Source organism: Melitaea cinxia, chromosome 5, assembly GCF_905220565.1.
Source record: "Melitaea cinxia chromosome 5, ilMelCinx1.1, whole genome shotgun sequence".
Classification (NCBI taxonomy): Eukaryota; Metazoa; Arthropoda; class Insecta; order Lepidoptera; family Nymphalidae; genus Melitaea; species Melitaea cinxia.
Genome location: NC_059398.1, coordinates 13854353 through 13879413, shown reverse-complemented (window position 1 = coordinate 13879413; position 25061 = coordinate 13854353). Strand labels below are relative to the sequence as shown.

Sequence of the window (25061 nt, the reverse complement as noted above, 5' to 3'; positions counted from 1 at the left end):
TGTCGTTTTAGGAAGAGAAACTTCTCGTTTTCAATATTATCGACGAGAAAGACGATAAATAAAAAATAAATAAAACCGGGTGCCTATTTTTTGTATACCATGGCGTTTCCCTATTATAATTATATAATTTCGGTATACGAAGAGCGGGAAATGCGAAAAGTCGAGTGAAGTGTGCCATATAATGACACAAAAAACGTATTTGCGCCCTGTTGCTTCTTATTCTAAATAATAATAATACTTTATTTCAGACCAAAGTGTAAGTCCATATTGGGTTAGTACAACAAGACAAGACAACATTCAGAATAAAAAACAAAACAAAATTATATTTGAAAAAATCAATAAGTAAAAATAAAATTAAATAGAATAAAAGTAAAATCAAAAATCAAAAAAAAAATAATTCAAAAATTCAAAAATTCAAAAAATTAAAAAAAAAAAAAAAACAATGCGTGATAGAATTACAATTATCTAATGTGCGACAAGATATAAAGCACAACACGAGCATATTGTTTTACATATATAATTAAATTCATTTACTTATGCCGTTTTATTTTCCATATTAGATTTTTTAAATTAGATATACACTTTTTATCTTAGCCAAAAGGCCGAGAACATTGTTAAATAAAACATGTGTCACTCGTTTGAAATTATACAAACGTTGGCTCATCCCGGTTTGGCACGATTGGTCAATAACCTTGTAAATTCAACTTTACGACATAAGAAATAAGAATGATATTCAGTTGTGATTATGGTTGATAATGTTTCTCTACTCGACAAGGCGAAGTCTTCGGAAGAGAATTTTGTCTCTCGTAGTGCGCATGTTAGGGTAATCGAGAAAATACTCGATGTAGACATTATCTCTCTCTCTCGTCAAGAGATATCTCGTTGTATGCATGCTAGGCCGGCAGGTCAGGTATGCCTACGCCATCAAAAAACCTCAATACACAAAATCATTTAAATATGATCTGATACCTATGTTGTAATATAAAACTGAAAATGGAAATTGTAAATCTCATATACCTTCTTCTTTTCTTTATAAATAATAATTAATCGCTAAAATTGATAATTATACGAGTATAAGTTTCGAAGGACTGCAACAAATAGGATAATTTTAATTAGCACGTTGGCGTAGTTTGTAGTGGCTTGTAGTGGGCTTTATGCTTCGGAGGTTGTGTGTTCGATTCCCATCTGAGTTTGGGTGTAATATATGTATTTATTTATTTATTTATTTATCAAAAAGTACATTAAGCTATAACAGTCGGCTGTTACCTATAACACAAGCATTAAGCTGCTTACCGTATGAACAGACTATCGTTTGTTTATATTATAAGATATTTATTTATTTATTTATAATTATGTTTATTTTGTGAAAGTATTGTTAAGATAAGGTTTATAATATAAAAGCATATTTAAACAAAAATTGACATAATTATTCACAAAAACTAACAACAACGTAACTATTGTCTTCATTCGACGTCCCTAATACTTTAACGCATAATATCATCTTAACAACTCATTCCCAAGAAGGTGGCAGCCCTAGGCAAGCTAGAATCATAACTCAAGTAGATCTCGAATCGACACGATGAGGATTTACAACACGTCTCGCAGAGTTATTGGTAAAAGTCATTTTGTTAGTCGCGTTATACTTAACAAGTAGCCCCACACTTTCATTATTTTGAAACTTACTATATAATTATGTGTTTTAATAATTTATTTTCTTTTGGTTTCAGGTAATGTATACACATTTATTTTGTTGTTGGTATGGTGTTGATTGCACATCAAAAATGTAGTAAGTACTTAATTCTTATGAAGATTTAAAATTAACATTATTCTATTAGAATGTATTGATATTATAACTGATAAATTATGCTATAGATTTTTGATTGAAACAAAATACAAAATGTCATCCCAGTCTCTAATATCGAAACTTACATAAACGCAGCTGGAAGTCCCCAAGAAAAGTGTTACAGAAAACATTTATCTTCACAATTATTTATTGCCTTCGCATATTAAATGTGCCTTTTATTCAATACAATCGTAATTAAAAACATAAAAATTCCGCTTGTAATGACGCTACTGTTGAGCAAAGGCTTCTGTTGTTTCACTCTACTCTTGTTTCTTTTTCCACTATTTTTAATTTGTCAACACAAACATTACACATTTATAAGTCACACTAGCAGTCGGCAGCGTGTTTTCTTCCTACTTTTCGTTCGTATAAAGGTCAACGGCGTTAAGTAATAACACTTCATTGCTTAAGAATAATTTCGTTACAGAAGTTAGATTAAAGGTAAAAGTGAGTAATACAAAGTTGTTTGCTTTCATGCTTATCATGTTATCCTAAATTTAACCTAAAATGTTATTCAAATGTATGTTAACCGGTTTTGATTTACCCAATAAATAATATTTTTTTTGTCGATTCATTGTTTCTATTTTTAAATTTTTAACTTTTTTTAAATTGTCTATAAAAGGAAGTAGAAGAAGTATTAACAATATTTGATCATATCAAAAAATAGAGTTATGTATATTCTACTTATCTAGTTAATGTGATATCACAATATAGGCTACTGACATTTAATTGTGTTATACACTATTGCATATAGGGTTTCTGGGTTCACCTGCATAGCTTTCGTCTTTTTATTTACTATATAAAGTTAGTTTTAGTTGTTGTATTTTAGTTGTTCGTATTAAATCTTCTTAAAACTATTTAACAAAAGTCATAACTATGAAATAAAATAGACAAACTGTCACCTACTTTCAAATATTAACATAATTAATTATGTAAATACGGATTATGCTTAATCATTATATTTATTTAACCTTGATTCAATTTTGAAAGTCATTTGCGTTCGAAACAAGTCGACAGAAAATTTCATCACGTACCCATTTATTTTTAAACAGCAATACTATTATTTAATTTTGCGAATCAATTCGTATTAAAATGCGTTTTTATTTAAATAGGATTGAATAAGATTACATCATGTTCAATCATGTAAATATTTATTACATACTAGTTGTTTACTGTGTTACTTAATATGGTTTCTTCCGCGCGATATTTACATCGTAAAATTTCTTTAAATCGTATGAGTTTCGTGATATTGCGATTACTCAGTCAAAAGTAAGAATGTCATAATATAATGTACAGGTAGTCATCGAGTTTGAAATTATATCTGCATTCTACAAAAGGTCAAACCACGAACTTTGAATATAATTTAATTGCCGTATCTTTCGCTGTTACTCTACCTTACGTCATATGATATTTTGCTGCAATAAACACCTTTTATGGTAAAAGCTGAAACTTTCCATATAAAAATAATGTTAAATTATTTTCCTTATTTCATCGAATATAATATAATATAAGTTTTGAATGTATTCTGTTATATATATTTTTTATACAACTAGGTCGGCTCAATTGATGGTAAGCTATTAACGTAACTTATAGACTCCTGCAAAATCAAAATCATCGCAATCCCGTTGCTGACCATACCCCCAATCTCCCCGGGAGCTCTGGTCACCTTACTCACCACTGAACCCAACCTGCTTGAAAGCCGTATTTTTTTTAACCGACTTCCAAAAAAGGAGGAGGTTCTCAATTCGACTGTATTTTTTTTTTTTTTTTTTTTTTTTTTATGTATGTTACATCAGAACTTTTGCCCGTGTGGACCGATTTCGACAAATTTTGTTTTAATCGAAAGGTGGTGTGTGCCAATTGGTCCCATTTAAATTTATTTGAGATCTAACAACTACTTTTCGAGTTATATCTAATAATGTGTTTTTACTTGACGCTTTTTTCGTCGACCTACGTTGTATTATACCGCATAACTTTCTACTGGATATACCGATTTTGATAATTCTTTTTTTGTTGGAAAGGGGATATCCCTAGTTTGGTACCGTGATAAGGAAACTAGGATCTGATAATGGGATCCCAGAGGAATCGAGGGAAACTCTCGAAAATCCGTAATAACTTTTTACTGGGTGTACCGATTTTGATAATTTTTAATTTAATCGAAAGCTGATGTTTATCATGTGGTCACATATAAATTTTATCGAGATCTGATAACTACTTTTTGAGGAATCTTTAATAACGCGTAGTTGCTTGACTATTTTTTCGTCGATCTACGTTGTATTACTTGTCGATGTAATTGAAGTCGGTTTTTTTTTTCGTTTGCGAGCAATCACAATTATTTTTTTTTTTTTTATCTATGATCTAATAATGTAAGGTCGTAGTATTTCCCCAAACGGGCTGCTCCAGATTTGGAGCAGGATATTTCCTTCTGAATCCTGCCTCAGTTATACATATATATAATTTAACATAATTACGCTATAATTATGAAGGCTTTAACACGTGCTTGTGAATCGTCAGGTAACTTCACCGCACCGGTTCTGAATTGAAATCCTACTGGAATAAACCAGTAATAAAATTAGTGTAAATTTTAGCTTGTTTTTTTTTTAATGTCCACAAGCTTAGTCGCTCAACGTGCAATGGAACGGGCTATGCTTGGGGTTTCTTTCAAAGATACAATTAAGAAATGAGACTATCCGCGAGAGAACGAAAGTAACCGTCATAGCGCACAAAATTAGCAAGTTGAAGTGGCAGTGGGCTAGTCACCTGTGTCGAAGGACCAATGGCCTTTGGAGCAGACGTTTCCTGATGTGGAGATGTCTAATTTATTATTTTTGATAACCAATAACTTGAAAACTAGAGAAAATAAGCCAAAGTTAATTTTACCGTTAGTAAAAAGATTTGAGAAGGCAGTTACAACGAGGCCTAGACTCTAGACGACAATAATATACGGAAGCATGAAAGTTCAGTGCCTCCCACGGGGTCTGGCTATAACTAAATATAATATAATAAAACTCGTTTATGCAATATGAAGGATTGCATAAATCTCAACATTTATAGTTAATATAATTGCTATAATGGATAAATTTAATTTTATTACAAACATTATTATAGTGTGTTCAATGAATGGTTTCCAATTTAGTTAGTTCTATGCGGTAATCTTATAGTAAAATAGATTCTTATGGAGTTGGTTTTATTATTGAAGTGGGAAATAGCAGGAAATATATTGCTCGAAATCTGGACAGCTCGAATGGGAAAGTAAGTCAATCTTACAGAAGATAGCGCTTTATTTTTACTGTATATTTGTTTTGATTACAGTAGCAAAAACTCCTGAAGATGCACTGTGTCTACAGCAGGCGTAGGTCGGCCACGCGCAAACTTGTGACGCTCTTGGTGTTTTAGGCATCCGTAGGCTAATAACTGCTTTTTATTCTATTTTTAATCGTAGTATACGCTTGTTTGTTACCCACCCCATTGATATAAAAAGAAGAGAATCGATGTATTGTATTGTTTTTTTTTTATTTTATTTTTTTTAAGTATAATTAGCGTACATATTTTTAATCAAATCCATTAAGACTTCGTAAGTACATTGTTGTTTTGTTATGTTTCTAAATATGATAATATAAGCCATGCATTCCAAACTATTTACAGATATGTGTATGTGTGATTGTGTTTCGTACAACTGTCAGCTTAAGCTGAAAAGATAAAAATCATATTGACAAGCCATTTATCTAATTTGAAACAGTACTTTCACCGAACTCTCGATACATTAATGTCTTTACATTTCTATTGATGTTATGTTGCACTTGAACTAAATAATGTGTGTCAGAGACTTAAGCCCTTTTTCTATAGTCAAAAAACGACTCCTTTTACTCAAAAACCATTCAATTTACAATATGTCGTGTTTGAAAATGAACGTGAGCAAAATAGTTTCTTAGACCAATGCGGCCAAGCAGCATGATTGTACCTCTTAAAATTTTGGTGTCATTTGAACAATTAATAAAATATATTTTCATCTTTATTAAAACACAGCCATATTATATTGTAACTCGCCTGAAAATAGAAATAATCCTTAACTTTTCCTTCATCTTTCATCTCATAATAAAATTAAATATATAGAATCGGTATACTCAGTGAAAAGTTATGCGGTATAATACAACGTAGATCGACGAAAAAAATTGAATACGCATTATTAGATATTACTCGAAAAGTAGTTTTTAGATCGCAATTAAATTTATATGGGATTACATGACACGCACCACCTTTCGATGAAAACAAAAACCATCGAAATTAGTCCACCCAGTCTAAAGTTCTGAGGTAGCATACATAAAAGAAGAAATACAACTGAATTGAAATCGCATAATAATAAATTCTCATTGCCGTTACTGTCATTATAACGCTTAGTGCACGATAATGCTATTGTAAACATAATTTGTAATATGTTTGAGCATTATTCATATTAGCTATGTATTGATTCGAAATAGGTTTGACTGAAAGTTTTCTGCCTTTATTACATTTGAATACGATTCTGAAGTTATTTATCTTGACAAGATTTTAACACAAAATTCCATTATGTAACATTAAATATTAAATCACAAAACGTTAGAGTAAATAGAACATAATATACTGAACTAATTGTGTAAAGTTCAGTATATAATTTCCCATTTAATATCTACTATTTCATATTTAAGATAATGTAGGACAAATATCTTAGATCGAATCTTAAAGACTAGTAGACATGAAACGTTTCGTACCAACTAACAACATATCAACTATCAGCATATTTTCTTAGGTCGACCTAAAATTCTAAAAAATAATGATTTCGACTTTTGAATAAATACTTACCCTTTTTCATTACTACGTTGTAAAGGGATACAGCAATTTGTTTTTTGTAAAAATTTGAAATTTTCATTTGTCACAAGACAAATTCCCTTTCAAAGAAAATCAAAAGAGCTAATGAACAACAGAATGTCGATGATAATATCTTATTATAAACTCCTGTATAAGTAATATACCTACTTATATTATCTACACAGTTTCTCGGTATTATAATAATCGTATCTGGTTGCATGTCAACATTATTTATAAATACATTTATATAAAAAAATAAATACGAACGTTAAATTATCTTTCAAAAATTAAAATAACATAATTAGGTAACTTCCACTTACTTGCAATTCACACTTATTTAACAAAAAAATTGTATTAAACATGAGCTTGTCGTGTTCACATAATGTTCAAACATAACAAACCAATTTTTTGACAACTTCTTTACAATTCTCGAGATAAAAGTAACGAAAGTAAAATTGATTCGTGTTTACGTCATAATGGATGAGGGTTGCGGAAAACCGTGATGTCTGGCGCGAATTTGGGGAGGCCTATGTCAAGCAGTGGACTGTAATGGGCTGAACTGACTGACTGACTTACCTCATACAGCATATTTTTAAAGTATTTTTTCTAAAAATTAATTAGAACAAATATAATAAAAGAAAATATACACTTCGGTGTTCAGAAAAAGACTACTTCGATTTTATGAATTTAGATTTAAGGTGACACAATCTTTAAAAAAAATCTATGTGAAATGTATTCACAAACCGTTATTACTATGCGATTGATACAGTCACCTTAACAACAGAATAACATTATGCTTCTTAGTACTATTACGGCATCGTTGTAAAAATAAAATCTCAAGGTTTTAAAAAGTATAACTTAGTCGGTACAAACGAAAATTAAAAAAGAAAAAAGTTAACTTTTTCAAAACAATATTAATTTTATTGTGAAGAAGAAATAATATAAATACGCCTACTTTGCAGTACGTCATAAAATGGTTAAAATTTAATACTTATGGTCAATTATTTTTACAGTTTCAATGACTTTTCAATGACTTACTTGGTATAATAAAAACCCATATATTACTCACAAGATCAAAAATTTTATTCACATGGAGCAAGCGAATTTGAGTTAGTATTATATTATGGTCTAATAACAAACAGAATTTAATTATAAAGCGCTTTCACGATTCGCATCTGTTTCAATTTCCAATTTACTTGAAATATAATTACAGCGGTAGATAATGCATAACAGTTAAAATTTATATGTGAAAGTAAGTGAAAGATAACTAATTATATATTAATACTATGTTGCACAAGAATCAATGACTGATTTGAATTGATTATTTATCTATCGTTAAAATGTCTATATATATTTAACCTAAAATAAAATTAATAACAAACCGATGCAATTTCGTAAATGAAATTCATTGTGTTTCTAAGGAATCTATACTAATAAATCGTGAGCCGGTTTTTTATTGGCTTATACGACGAAAACTACTGAACCAATCGGAATTATACTTATACCATAAGATTCAGAGCGTTTCGGAGAAGGTTTTACTATATGATATGTTGGAGATTAACTGATTATTTGTCGTGTAAAAATATGGACGGACAGAGGTCGCTAGTATGCATATAAATAGAAATCATTCATTTAAGCACAAGCAACTTTATACTTATAGGTAGAGCTCATAGTAGTGCTTTATGGAATAAAAGTTACAAATTTCTTTCCAAAGTAGTACACACAACATAAGTGTGGACATCTTAATATTCCTTATATGTTTAACATTCTAGGTCTCACGGGCTCAGTGAGATTTGTTGGGAAAGTGCTAGCTTGTATCAACCTCAAATGTTTTCATTACCTCTATACATGCTTAATGACTATCTTTACATGAGCTTACATCTATGATTACCATTCTCTTGCTTTTTGTATACGACAGGATGGAAAATAGTATTATACCTAATGGGATATAAAATAACTTCTTTTTGTGTTATAGAATAAAACTAGCTGTGCCCGCGACTTCGTTTGCGTGGAATTTAACAAAAAAGTTATTTTTTAGTTCCCAGAATTATACCTAAAATAAGATTTTTAAAATAAAAGTAGCCTAAAGTACTCCTTATTACATCAGCTGTCTGCCAGTGAAAGTCCCGTGAAAATCGGTCTAGCCGTTTCTAAGATTAGCCGGAACAAACAAGCAGACAGACAGACAAAAATTGTAAAAAATGATATTTTGGTATATTTACCGTGTATACATATATGTATTTAGTAAAAGGCGGTTATTTTAATATTACAAACAGACACTCCGATTTATTTATTTGTATAGATGAATGTAATAAAAAATTAATCGTCAAAATGTGTGTGCGCGTAACTTTCGAACGTATGCACTGAATTAGATAATTCGTGTTTCATCATTACAGCCTATACAGTCCACTGCTGGACATAGGCCTCCACAAGTTTACGCCAGAAATAACGTGAACTTATGTGTTTTGCCCATAGTCACCACGCTGGGCAGGCGGGTTGGAAAATTCGTGTTTGTCTTCGTTTTATTAGAACAAAGTTTGTATGAAAGAACATTTTAAAAAAATAATCGGATATGACTGTATGAAGTAGTATTATAAAGTTGCAAATAGTCTATTCAACATTCAAATAACTTTAAATATGTAGGTATTGTTACTTGAAAGTTTAAATATCATGGTTATAAAACATGAGAATTAAAAAAATGTATTCGCCAATCTTGGAAAGTTAGCAGTATTTTACAGGTATAATTAGCATAGACTTATACCATTTGATTAATTAATAAAACCTGCCTAGTACAAATTTTCTTTACACTGGTTATGTTCCGTAAATACTACTGTTGTTAAATACGTATTAGAGAGATACTATTAGTAGGTATTGTTGTTTGAATTTTAGGGATTTTTGTTTAAAATATCCCTTGTACTTGTTATGGGCCTCCATTACGAAACTATCAATGTCATCATCTGTCATGATGATAGGTACGTTATGGTTTCATCTGTATTAATTACTATACAAAACATTTATTTTCAATTGTACTACGGTCTAAATATTGAGTAATTCTGATTTTTGCTTATTTATATGGTATTTGTTTATTTGTTTGGTATATTTTTGCACACATGAAAAAGATTGCGAATCTGTACTAATATTATAAAGCTGATAAGTTCGTTTTTTTTTCATTTGCTCATCGCAAGAACTACTCCTTCGAATTGTATTTTTTTTTTTGTTTTGAATAGTCTGTTTACCAAGGAAGTCTATAAAATATTTCGGTGTACGTTTTTTCCTCAAACAAACGTGGCTGTAACCGCAGGTAACAGCTAGTAACTATCTAAAATTGAACTACGTCAATTGTACGAGTTTCTGGTTTAAAATCGTGTGATATTCAAATGAAACTTTCTTGTATGAAGTTCTAAAATATGTTAATGTAGCTACTATTCAAATTTAAATGTTATAAAAAGTAATACAATAAAATTGTGTTTCCATTGTTTTTAATATTCGCACATTAATTAGAAGACTAATTTAGTTTTGTATTTAATAATTAATTATTAATTTTACTATAAAATGTTTTTGATAATGGTGATTAACGTCTCTTGAGATAAAATGAATCTATCACGTTTCTAATACATTTACAACAGTTTACTATCTATATGAACTTACGCTAGAAAGTTTCCCACGTAGTTAGTTATACGAATATCCATTCTAAATGAGTGTTTATCTAATACTATTACCTAATTTAAGAATAAAATTACATCAAAATAGATATAAAGATTTCGTAATATTAGGAGGATCTATTTATATCTTAGGCTAGCTTCAATTCGCGGCTTCGCCTTCACGAAACCAGGAGCAACATTGTTCATTCTGTAAAATTTCTGTTCTGCCAACAACGCTTTTCATCTAATCTTCTATTATTTTGCTAGTCTATACGTAACTGTCATTGATAAATAAGATATCCTCATATTCACGTGTTTTTTCACATTTAGGCATTCAACAAAACGAACCCTACTTAAGCAATTATAAAATATTAGTATAGATAAACGCTGTAATTTTTTTTTTAAAAAGGAGTCATTTTTCATTAAGTATCTTTACTACTAACACGAGATTATATAACGTCCTGTTAAGAAATATGTTAAGACATGTTAAGAAATTCACTACAAATCTACTAGACGATATAACCTGTCTTATTCTAGGATCAAAGGTACACTTACCGCATCGGATTTATCCCGTAACGAATTATCATCTATCAAGTTGATATCTCGATGGCTGTTCGTGACCGTTCCTGGCAACTGATTTCGAATTCCCTTATAATGTTCAATCATACCTTTACCGGGACGAGCGAGTGGCGTGAAATTAATGATAACGATAATTTTAAGTCGGGCGTTGAATTGTCTCGCAAGAATGTACGGTATGACTATAACTGTATATAATCTTTTTATATTTGTACCTATAACCGTATAACTATGATCATAGAGTAAATAATGCAACAAGTAAAAAACATTATTTTTACGAGTGTGTTTTATAATTAAATAATCTTAATAATATTATCTTATGATTAAATTTTATTTTATTATATTATAATTAATAATTTCATAATTCTATCGGTCACTGTATTAACTAGGACAACTACTAGATTCTAGTCGTTGTACTAATAGGTACATTTAGTTGTTGTTTACAGGCTGAATCTGCAAATCCTTATATAACAATCATAACTCTGCTTCATATAAAATTAATCGCGCCATCATTCATATTTATAATTGTAAAATATATGGATATTCAGGAAGACATCAAGAATATCTAAATACCTGCATATCTTGTCGGTTATTTTATAGGCCTTACGTTAGCGGCATTTTTCCGCATGTAGAATTTGTGACAAGAAGCCTAGTCTGTCTAGCTCAGCCTAGATTTAGCTTATCGTAAATAACATTAAATGTGCATTGACGAACGAATTGAATTGCAAATAACGCTATAAAACACGATGACTACTAGGAATCGGTCCCTGGAGTGATTATTATTATTCTATTTTTCTTTAATTAATCTCTTTAACTATTATAATTTAGCTGTCTAAGAAACAATATTAAAATAGTAATATTTGTTATTTTAGATGCGAATGCAAACTTAGCACAAGGCTGGTCCAGCATTTTTTTACTCTGCACATTGTTTCTGCACTGTATGGTACAGTATCTATCTAAAAATAATTCAGTAAATAATAACTTAAATCCTTATATTTTTTTAATACTTTCAACAAATAAAACACAAAATTAGTAAATCAAATTTTATGATTCTCTCACTATTATAGTACTACATTTTCAGGAAGCAATAGAGGTTATAAAATATCACACTATAGCATATATTAGCTAATAAATGTTATAATAAATGAATAAGACACGCTAAACATAATTTCTTACTCAATGTCTCTTACTAGCAAAATATCATTTGTACATTACCAGTCTCATTAAAGTACTGTAAGATATATTTGGCAAAAGTAAAAAACTATTATTCCTCAGGAAGGCAGGATGAAATAATAAATTATTCGATAACTATAAATGCGATTAAGTTTAAATTGTCGTAGTTTTAAATTTTACAAGAAATTTTGATTGACAGGTGTAGTTTATGTTTAATTCATATCTCTTCAAGTTCTTGTCCTCATTATAAAACTTTCTTTTTAGGTACTTGTTAATAAATATTAAAAGATATTAACAGATCTTTGTCTCATAATTTATATCTGTTATACTGTACTTTTCAAAATGTATAAAAAAAATTATCACATAATTCATTTACTATGCTTATTACAAATTGTTATATCACACCTAGTAATTCTCTCAATGTTTGACAATTGATTGAGAGGTACAATCATGACAAATGATAATAGAATTGTATCAATTTAGTTTAAATAGTAACTACTGATAATGTTAAACTATTTAATATGAAGGAACACATTAGCTAAACAGTCATGTTCAGTATTTATTTGTAAGCTCTATTTAAACAAAATGTATAATGCTTTTTGTAATGGTATCCAATGTGAGCTAACAACTGTGAGAAAAATTATTGTAATATCCTATTCTTTTTTTTTTTTTTTTTGATATCGCAGGGTAACCCATTTACGGGTGATATCCAGGATGCCCGGGTAGACATTCCTAGACCGTATGTCGGCTTAGCACTTGGGGGTGCACTACCGACCAAAACCCCTGCGGGAGCCTTCAGCCGCTTTAATTGGAGGGTCCCGGAACTGCAGGCAACAGGATCCCTCCAGCGACAGGCTGGCCTCGGCGAAAAGACCAGACTTCTCCTCCATGGGACTGTCCGGCTCACCTCTGAACAATCCCGACGACGCCATGTCTAGCAGGACCGGGTTCCCATCCCGGCCCGACATGGGCACAGGGGCGTTACTGGAGACGCATTAAGTAGCGCCTCCTACGCACCCCCGTTCGTCGCCTGCGGATGGAGGCCTCGTCGGCGGCCCCCTCTCTCATCCGCTCGTCGTTCTCCTTCTGGGACATTACTGTCTCGCAGAAGGAGACCATCGCCTTCCAGGACTCGTCGTCAGAGAGCATCGTGGTGATAACGCTCGGCAGTGACAAGTCCCCTCCGAGGACTGTCGTCAGATCGCGACGTAGCGCCGCCCATCTCGGGCACACCTCGAGGGTGTGCTGGGCAGAGTCCACCGCCGCGCCACAATCGTGACATTCAGTCGTCAGCTCCCTTTGGGCCGTCCGACACAAGTATTCACCAAAGCAGCCGTGCCCGGTGAGAACCTGCGTCAGACGGAAGGTGAGGGGTTTGCGCTTACGGCGCATCCACCGCTCAAGGACCGGGCGCAAGGCAGCCGTTACGCGTGTGCCATACGGCTGCTCCACCAGGTCCTCCCCCCACCTCCGCATTAATGCTTCTTGCCCCATCCGGCGCACCCGTAGGATCCCGTCCAACGTGAGGTTCTCACCGAGAGCCCTCCTACCCGAGACGTATGAGTAGGTCTCGGCAAGGACCTCCGCCACGAGCTCCCACGGGGGGTCGCCAGCTAGAGCAGTAGCTGCAGCCCACGATACCGTACGATACCCCCAAATCACCCTCACCGCGATGATCTTCTGCGCCGACCGCAGTGCGGCCTTATTCTTCGCAGTGAGGCGATCCGCCCAAACTGGAATATCCTATTCATACTTGGTTAAGATTTTTAATAAATTAGCATTTAAAATGAATTTATTTATAAATACACAAACAGACCCTAACTTAGTCATATAAATATTGTAAATTCACAAAGTTTAACCTTTAATATTTCACACAACTTGGCTCGAAACATAATAAAACAACTTTCTCTATTTGTTTTCTTCAGTGTGATGTACAAGTGATCATTTGTTGGTGTAATTTACGGTAATCTTTATAAATTCTGATAGATCAGCCACATCGTACAGTCCGGCTACAATTGTGCACAGCTGACAAATAACTCCACTTTCACGCTCAAGACACGTCCATAGAATTTGTTTACATTGGTAATGAAACTCATTTATCTATATTATGACAGGGAGACGGAACCGAGGGGTAGGATAAGACGTGGAAAAGCATCAAGAGTTTTACTATGGCTTTTTTTTCTAAACGTATCAATAAAACTAATCATTTTTTCTATAATATAAAAATGAGTCGCTGAATGTGTTGCTAAGCGCAAAACTCGAGAACGGTTGGACCGATTTCGCTAATTCTTTTTTTAAAATATTCCTTGAAGTACGAGGATGGTTCTTACGGAGAGAAAAATTCTAAAAAAAAAAAAAATTTAAATTTCCTGAAAAAGTCTAAAAACAACACTTTTCTATACTCCCATACAAAAGATTTGTGATAATACTTAAAAGTCAATTTGAACTTTAATACCATACGATAAAGTTTGTGTTAAGCGATACGAAGTTCGCCGGGTCAGCTAGTTTTTTATAGAAACCGTGACAATGGATATTTACAATGTTTATATGTCACATTTTTTTATGTACACAAAAAAAATTCCATAAAAGTTATTCAAGACCAAAGCATATTTGTCGATTCTTTATAGTAAGACTTCTTGTTTTTTTTTTACTACATGCTTTAAATCTATTACGGAGTAAGTATTGTTTAAATTGTTTAACCCAGTGCCTTAAAATTCCACTACGGTTAACGATAATACAATATCTATCGTTAGTCGCTATTTCTCTTCAACCAGTGACCCCCACCCCATTAATCAGCCGAAGCTAAACAATTACACATAGTATTCCAGTATCCTTAAGCTAGCTAACTTTCTAGTTCGCGCTAATCATGTCGTCTTATCTTATCTGTACATTACCTTTTCGACCACACCATTGCAATGAAAGTTAACATGCGAAGCGCCTGACCTTTGATTTTCCCGTCTGCAAAGTTGCTATTATTTTGTAGTTTCAAATAATTTAATAAATAGGTTTTTGTACTACAGCTATTTGCTTTTTGATAATTTTACAAATTAATATTATGAAGAGGAAGTGTGTAACTTCTTGTTATTATAAATTATTTAATCTGCTCGCATTTTATTGTTCTTATTTTAAAAGTTCTTAAATTTTTTTTTTTCAGTATTAACTATTTACCCTTCAAGAAACGAAAAGCAAATTTTAACATTTTTCGCTATTAATTTACTCTAGTAGTAGTAACCTTAAAAATAACTTAAACAGCATAAATAAAGAACATTTAATTCAGGAATGATAATAGTTTGGGCGTTGTCGTTCCACTCATACTAGTTCGGTAAAGGTTTTCCTTGAAATATATATGTACTTATGTAGTGATTGATTACGTAAGTAATACTTATGGTACTGGCCGCAATATCACTCAACTATTGGTAAAAAAAAAACTCTGTATGAGTTCGCCTTATTTGTACGTTTAAAATTATTTTTGTAATAGTATACGTTGACTTGTTACGTATTGTATCGTGTTACTGAACGTAGAAGGAAATATTATCTAGTTGGAATCATGTATCCGGAAGGCGGAAACAGTCGTGTTATCAATATGGCACAAATTGTGTTATTTACAAACCTTGTTTTTGTCCATATGGCAGCTTTATTTTTCTCCTTACTTAGAAAAATTAACTTTCTTAAATACTATACGGTAGAACTGGTATGGAACGACATGCTATTATTTAGAAGAAAATTTAGAAAACCGTTAGTTAAGTTATTAGTTTTACGTTATAAATAATTAAATATTTTAAATTATAGTTAAGTTTTGAGATAGTAATGTACTTGATCGTGTATTAATTATCTTTTTGTGATTTTACATCTATATATCTTAAATAATTACTGATCCGACGATTCTAAAGTACACTAGTAATAGCAGTAGGTAATATAAGCGTAATTCAAAAAAGTGGAAAATAAAATTCTATTTTTAATTGTAATAAATATTGAAAAAATAGGTTATTTCGACATGACAGGCGACAAAAAGTAATGATGAATTATGCAACATATCCCTTCAAAATATTTTAATTTTTGTAAATTTAAAAATGAATTCATTCGTTTAAAATAAAAATTGGATACCAGTTTAGAGGTAAGAGTAGCTAATACAAAAACTTATATTACTAACATACACACGGCTTAATTGTCCGTCATTACCGTCTTATATTATTTCCTCTTTGGTATTACGTACTTTTTTGTTATGAATAAAGCTAGACAAAATCACTTACATAAGAATGTTCGTTCGGATGCAAAACTATCCTGAATGTCTCTTGCAGGAAGCGATAATCACGATACATAATATAAAGTAGGTTTAACATCCGTAGTTTAATTTGTCTTAATTCACTAACCAATATTATAAATTGACGCCAAAATCGTATAATAGGTAGTCAACGTAACTGATTATTATGTTTGTGGTCGTGAGATCGATATTCGATTGTGACACGTATTAAAAATAATTTATATTTTAAATTTATAAAATATCAAATTGATCTCTTGCAAAAATTGGAAACTAAACCGAAGACACCTTTTCCAAGCTAATTAAATAAAAAGGTTTCACTGTGTAAAGTAGTAAATAAAGTATAGTTCTTTTTTTATTGGTGATGCAAATATAAATAATGATATTACCAAAGTTATAGGAGAATAGATACGAGTGGAACGATGTAATACTATTAAATAGTACTACTGTGTGTAGCTGTGAAACAGTAGTGTCCTAACGCTTGAAAGCTAAAATCGACAACGTGAAAAAGTTCTTAATTAAAACAATATAAAATATTGAAGAATTTATATAGGGCGATTCGCTTGTTACGTAGTTACTATTTAACCTATCTGTATTTTAATATCTAAGATTTTATTTTTGTGTTACCCATACATTAGGAATTCTAAACATTTTTGAATATCATATCAAAAATTGACCGCTCCAGCGGGGTTCGAACCCGCGTCTCCGACTGACCGTGTCGGCGCTCTGTATTTTATTTTGCTATCTGTATTTTTCTCACTTCAGCAAATCACTCAGAGTATTCGACGATAATACGACTATCTGCTCCGAAGCGAGCTTCAAACCTTTTTTTTAATGCACTGTAAAACTGGCGTTGGTAAAGCCAATTTAACTATCTAGGTTTATTAATATTTTGACGGATATTAAATAACAATTTATCAATGATCAATTCAAGTGAACTAATTACATTATAAACCTCCGTCAAATCCGCTTCTACGCCCGTCAATAGTCGTAATCACGACGGAATGTAACGATGAATTCTGATATACAATTTATACATAATAATTATTTAAGTTATGAAACAATTTCGATATTCATTCATTAATTGTATTATTTTAGAATGTGATTAAAATATTAGCCATCTTTCCTTCCGTTAGGATCTTTTTTCACGTGGAAAGTGGATGTTATCCAACTTCAATAAAAAACATATTTTGCCTACGATTGCACATGATTTTAACAAACGCCCTATTAAATTATAATTAAAATATTTAAACAAATAGCAATTGTCCGATTAATTTATTTTTTATCATCAATAATTGTTCTACATAATTATGTTTAATTAATTATTTATAAACCCCTCCAAGCAAACCTTCAGTATAAAGCCTTGCAGAATACATTAAAATGTCATTGTATAATATTAAAGTTACACAAATTTCCTTTTAATAGTAAGGCCATAAAAATAGTTGATTTTCGTAACGAAAATAGATTTTTTCTGTTTTATTGGTATTCATACCAAATACCGTTTGATTTGAAAAAAGCCTCTTTCTCTATTAAGAAGCATGGGTGGAGCCGAAACAGTCACGCTTGCGCAATCTTCAACTAAGATTTTTTTTCTAAGCTATGTATTATATTTTTAGCAATCAAGTATTATACTTATGTATATTCATCATCATCATCATAGGCCTTTATGTCTGTTCCAGACGATTTAAGCTGTGCCTGAAGAGATTTTTTTCTGATGGCTGTACAAGCCGATACGGGAGCGGTAGACTACACAGTTCCAGTTTAGTTTATGTATATTAGTACAATGTAATTCATACATATATTGCTTAAATGGTGAAGTTAATGATAAATTATATCAATATTATTATCTTCCTAACCTTGTTGTTTAGTTGTGAAAATGCACTAACGTTACACAATTATAAGATAGAAGTTGTAAGATCGCTAAAATGTGTATTCAATAAAATATTTTCTATTCTATTTTAGAATTAGTTTTAAGTGGCAATTTATGTTATGTGTCTTCTTCTTTTTCCTACAATCAAACATATTTATATTTAATAAACTATTTTTTTAACTACAATTACGTACCTAAAAATTAGTTTTCTGCTGTAACAAAGTGCAAACTAAAAAATCCCGTTGAGAAAAGAAAAGACGGAAATCGCAGTACCTTTGGACCATGATGCATTTGGATTCATGGATAAAAACAAGGAAATATGTAAATTATTATTTATAAAACAACAAAGTAAAATTAAATTTGGATTTAACCCTTAATTTAATTAAAATTTGATTAATGCATTTTTTACTCTTGATAACGTCGAAAACACAGATGATGGATGAGAAAACTGCTAGTCGGTGGAGATGAAGTTAAAAATAAATCGTTTATCTAATTTATAAAATTCTCGTGTCGCGGTGTTTGTAAACTCCTCCGAAACGGCTTGACCGATTCTCATGAAATTTTGTGTGCATATCGGGTAGGTCTGAGAATCAAACAACATCTATTTTTCATACCCCTAAGTTGTAGGGAGTGGGATTCAGGGGGTTAATGAAATATATGGTAAAACAACGTTTGCGGGGTTAGCTAATATATTATAATATTGTTGCTAACAAAGTTTTCAAGTTTATTACGTATGAAAATATTAGTAACAATTTAGAACCTTTTTTATTAATTCACATGAGTTGTGCTATGTTATGTTATGTATTAAATTATATAATGTATTAAATTATATAATGTATAAATCTAACTATAGTACATCACTCTGATTATTTCTATTAAGTTTCAATAAAAACAAATCTACCTAGTTACAACGGTATATTTTATAGCACGTCTCATGTATATACACAACTTATCCATCAAAAATAGGTTTTCCTTCAAATCGTTCTCAGTTACTACGTTCAAATAAATCACGATGCTAATTGCAAATTTTAAAGCCATACATTCACAATTCATACATTAATTTCATAGTCATACATTAATGACTTGTGCCTCTCCATATAATTATGTAACAAAAGATTTCTGATTAATTGACCTTCACAAAGAATAGTGTGTTGTGTAAGCCTAGCTCTAAACAAATTAGATTTTAAGTTTATCTTTGTCACATAAAAATAATGAGTCTAATGTCTTGACATAGACAAAACAAAAAAAGGCAAATCATTTTACGAGTTTTACTATATTAAAATTGTAACGTAAATTTAGTAACTTGATAGTGCTAATAAACTAAACTGACTTAGGCGGATGTTAAGTCTGTATACGTTTTGTTTGACTATGAGTACACCACCCTCTCAAAAAATGATTGTGAAGTAGCTCTACACCCACTTTTAAAAGGGTAAGTGATAACCAAAACTTCCCCTTCCTTTACCACCCTCAGTCCTCTTCTATAGTGATCTTAACAAACATCACATCTTTTTTTTATATATATCTAGATCGGCAAACAAGCGTACGGCTCACCTGATGGTAAGAGATTACCGTAGCTTATAGACGCCTGCAACACCAGAAGCATCGCAAGCGCGTTGCCGACCCAATCCCCAATCCCCCCCCCAGGAGCTCTGGTCACCTTACTCACCAACAGGAACACAATACTGCTTGAAAACAGCATTATTTAGCTGTGATCTTCTGTAAGGTCGAGGTGTAACCCCAGTCAGGCTGCTCCAGATTTTGAGCAGGAAATTCCTGCTGTGCCCTACCTCAGTTATCTAACTTTTCTAGTATTATAATTTTTTTAATAGTTTATAAATATAAGGTGTTCGACTTCTGACTGCGTTTCTTTACATGGAGGGTTCTATAGTTATTCCGTCTGAAAAAAAATTCTAGCCCATTTTTAAATTTAACTTTGTTTAAATACAGGACCTATTTCGGCTTATGCGATTCTTTAGTTGTATGAAGCAGTAAGTATTTATATTTCACTTTATGGATGTTTTTTAGGGCTAAGAAATATAGTATTGGACGGTTATGCAGAAGTACCTTGCAAGAGTAGTTCGTATATTAAGATAAAGTAAAATTTAAAAAGTTATGTGGCTACGGTAGTAAAGAATATAGCCACTCCCTCTCTTCCCGTGGGTGTCGTAAGAGGCGACTAAGGGATAACACAGTTCCACTACCATCTTGGAACTTACAAAGCCGACCGATGGCGGGATAACCATCCAACAGGCTTTGAAATACACAGGCCGAAGACGGGCAGCAGCGTTTTCGGTGCGACAAAGCCAGCCCTGCGGTCACCAACTCGTCTGCCCAGCGTGGTGACTATGGGCAAAACACACGAGTTCACGCTATTTTTGGCGTGAACTTATGGAGGCCTATGTCCAGCAGTGGACTATTATCGGCTGAAATGATGATGATGATGAAAATTTAAAAAGGGTTAAGAATTTTTTTCCACGCGGAACCTCATCTGTTACACCTTTCCCCCATTTGAAGGAACGCAGTTAGGAGTCGAACAATCTATATATTATGTATATAATAACTATTCAGCCCAATTTATCATGACGCCAGTATTATACCAATTGCGATAAAAAAAAACATTAAGATAGCGCTTTTGTTTTGATCGTCAAAATAGAATTGGTCGTTAATAAATGTAACAATTGCCCGATCCCACGGATGCTGGCACGCGACTGAAGCGTTACGAGAATTCCATAATAACTATTATCGTTCAATCGAAATATGTCTGAGGTATCCGTTTTGTAATTGTTATTTATACTCGTACACCGACGTGAAACTGCTAGATTCCACAGATTTTAGTGTAATTGCCGTGATACTTTCGCTCCTAAGTGGTTACTGATTCTGGTAAAGATTTTATAGAAAATTTATGCCTATCTAGATGGAAATAGTTTCTTAATATATGGTAAATACATTGGAAAGAGTATAAACAATTTGACACTATGAAGAAAAATAGTTCTTATAAAGTGCTACGGGTTCATGTATGTTTATTAATTTAATTGATACAAATATCTGTCTAGACTTATTCGTAAAGTGTTTTTTTCTTGTTTTTACTATTAACAATACCACCAGTGTGCTAGTCAGAAGAATACGATGGAAGAAAGTGCATTAACATATCTGTCCCTAGAACTGCACTTCCCGGAATTTCAAGAACGAGATGGCGAGATGTCGTGGAGCAGGATGAGAGCCAATGGTCTAACCCCTAATTAACTACCTAACCTAACCTAACCCTAATTCCACTTTTGCTCGATACACAACATTGAGCAAAGTAGAAGAGTGCTAGTCAGAAGAAAAACCCTGGCTATAAAACCTGGAAATAATTATTATTCCCAACTTTTCACCTCCCAGCAAGAAAAAAAAATGTTCTTTTTTCTTTTTCTCCAGCTTGCTTATGCTATACGTATACTTTGGCGTATTTTTCAAATATGCTTTATTCTTCAGCTAGGTGATAAATATCAATCATTGTATGAAATGAATGAAATACATAAAATTAGTCATTGTACTAATATGTGTATTCGAAGTTACGCGATCATACATGCTAAATTATATTACTAGTTTCACCAACATTATTAATACCTACATGTACGAAAGAGTTATTATAAAATTGACTAAGACTTTAAAAAATAGTAATATATTTTAATAATAACGCTCATTACAAAGCTTTGTTGTCTTAGCGACTTACCTGATGATGTAACTCATTAGGATTGTTCATTAATTATTTTAATCGTCTTTTTTTCTTACGTAATATGCTTTCGCCAATAAAATAATGTGGCTATTGTCAGGGACCTGTGAATAAAGCTTTGTTCGCGATGTGGCCGGTAATAAATTGTAACTAAACACCCATTGTCTATCGTGATTTGTTACTTGCGTAATGTATAATTGATATATAATCGTTATTATCTCTTAGTATAGATTTTGATAATTACGTTACAGCTTTATCATTTTTACGTTTATCTTGATAATATTGATTCTTATAGAATTTGAACCGGATTTATTGTAGACGCTTTGGGTTCTTTAAAAAAATACTTTTTTTATTAACAAACTTGGTTACAAAATTACACACAACATTAAAACCACAGGGTTTTTTACAGTCACATTTGATTGATAGTTTTAGATTTAAAACCTGAAAAGATTAAAAACCGAAAAAAAATTAGATTTAAAACCTAAAATCTGTGGCATAAACCGTATTTTCTGTATACGTTCAGAAAATACAGTTTGTGCCTAGGAAAAGTACATAAGTAGATAAAAGACTAAGTATTTGTCATTAACTTTTCTCAATATATGAATACGAAAACTTAAAATATACGTAATTTATTATACTAACCTGACTTGTAGGTATAGATAGCTTAAGCTTGTATTATTTATTTCCACGACTATATAATATAAGCTTGTATTTTTTTCCACGACTATATATATTGATTCTTTAAATAGCTGTGTGCATCATCGCATTGAAAAACAGAAAAAAAGTAGGAATATTTTTGGAATAATTTATAAAATATTCTTTAATAGACATTAATCACAACTTTGTATAATAAGTTAAAAAAGATAAATTGACACTGATCCAACAGGTTTTTTATACATATTGATGATGGTGATCTAACGTGGTCAACAGTTCCTTAAACCGTGATGTCATGCTTGTTTGTGAACCAAGGGTAAATAAAATGTTTCGTGGTGATTCGCACCTTGAAGGAAAAAAATATAATAACCGTGATACAAACTCCTGGCCAACTAAATTGCAATAAATCTACCAAGTGTATTTTCTTCAACATTTGACTTTAAATTTATTTATTACATTACATTCGTTTAATTTACTACTCAACACAAACTCATAAACAGGACACAGTTATATAAGAGAAAATAGAAAATGTATGTAAGTGTAAATATAAATATTGCAGAGATCGAAAAAAAAAGCAATTAATTAAAACATAAATTTTTAAAACGCTTTTCAATTCATTTTATAACATATTGTATTTAAGTATTGTTTTCTAATGTTTACGGGAGGACTGTCTGTGTGGAGGGAGGGAATCCTCCCGTGACCATGGTTGCTGTAAAGTATCCGAAACGTCGGGAATCAAAAGTTAACAATAAACCGCGATAAAATCCGAAAAAAGTTGTTTCATTAAATGTATTTAAGTATATCGTGTTGCCTGTTGAGAAACCAATACACTAATCAAAAATCAAATAAAGGTAAAAATACGTTACCTAAAATCACTAACGATCAGTGTACGAACGCCTTACGTTATAAAATAGCAAATCACTTAGAGACTTTTTAGGCAGGCGTTACAATCTCGATCACAAAAATTTAAAACTAAATAAATAATTGTGTTAACTTGTAAACGGAAAAAATTGACTTCGATTATATCTGCCAGTAATTAAACGTTGGTACACGAAAAAATAGTCAAGTAAATAGCCATATCTTAAAAAGTACGTGTCAGATTTTAATTAAATTTAAATGAGACTAAATGACATGACTTACACTAATGACATGACCTTTCGATTAAAAAAATCATCGAAATCGGTTCACGCAGTCAAAAGTTCTGAGGTAACAAATTAAAAAAAAATATCGTCGAATTGAGAACTTCCTCCTTTTTTGAAGTCGGTTAAAAATCCATGTTAATGATAATAAAAACATATAAAAGTAACATGAACATAAATACAAAGTTTTTAAAAAACGTCATAGCATTACATGCTCTTCTTTTTATATCCTAATGATTTGATGAATTATGATTTATGGCGCTGGATAAATATGCCCAGTGAACCATGGCGACCCGCCGACGCCGCAGCGACTCGCCGCCCGTATCGACTTGGGCCTCGTCCCGCGCAAGCGTGCTGTCATGAACAAAAACGCAGAGTAGAGTACGCATGCGTCCTGTTTCGATATTGTGCTCGAGCCCGAGTCTTGCGACACACGAATCCTCTTTACACTGTCGCATAATTGATTGTCCAGTCGATACTGACATTGAACGGTCGCTGCGCGACGGTCGCCTGCCTCATTACGATTATTTATATTCGCAAGCGATAATACAACCGACCGATAGTTTCCCAAACTAGTCCGTGATATGGCCTTATTCGGTGATAGAGTGTATGGTTAGTTGTGACCTATGTGATGTGTAGTTTCTAGTGTGAAAAGATGGATGTGGCTAAGGACAAGTCTGCCTTTCATGATGATTTCGGAGACGACGACTTCAATTCCCGTCGATGCATGCTAGACGGTTAGTACTTACTTGTATATAAACGAATTTAATATTAATGTAATCTTCCACATTCCTTTTTTATCTTATATCCAATTAACATAACTCCGTTCCTTTGTATTGATTTTTCTTGCAAATACCATTGGATACGATGGAGTCGTATTTACACTTATAAGCAGATACCTGTCCCATTGTGTACATCTTTCATTATGATTCACTGTAGAAAAATGCTTTAAGCAACATACTATAAAACTGATATTTTTATTTACATGAGTGACTTGTCTACATTTATTTGAATCCAGCAACCATTTCATTCCCGAAAGAACATTCTAAAATTAACTTTTTGGAATTTTAATATTTCATTTACATAATGAGGATTGAATATATTTGTATTTTAATTCTTGAAGAAAGGAAAGGTTACTTCTAATGTATAGTTATATCTGAAAAAAAAAGGTGTGGAAAAACGTGTATTAAATGCGACAAAAATGATGTAAGGTCGATAAAACTCTAACTTGCATGCCATGATCATTATTATTGATCAGTTCAAAGTTTTATTGAGACGGACGCGTGAGTCACCGGTTCATAACACAAAAACGTGAGTAAAATCGGTTGACAAGACTCGTTCAGACAT

General features: G+C 32.0%; 1 protein-coding gene across 2 annotated transcripts in view; it reads left to right on the top strand.

The window, feature by feature from the left end:
* Positions 1–25061, top strand: part of LOC123653643 (cerebellar degeneration-related protein 2-like) — an 89351-nt gene that overhangs the window by 30557 nt on the left and 33733 nt on the right. The window contains exon 1 of one of the 2 annotated variants that reach the window (XM_045589638.1): positions 24102–24451. The exons of the other annotated variant lie outside the window; for it this stretch is intronic. Within the exon in view, the coding sequence (XP_045445594.1) occupies positions 24370–24451 (82 nt within the window). The 5' untranslated portion in view covers positions 24102–24369. Of the gene's footprint in view, positions 1–24101; positions 24452–25061 lie in introns of those variants that run through there. 2 annotated transcript variants of the gene reach the window in all.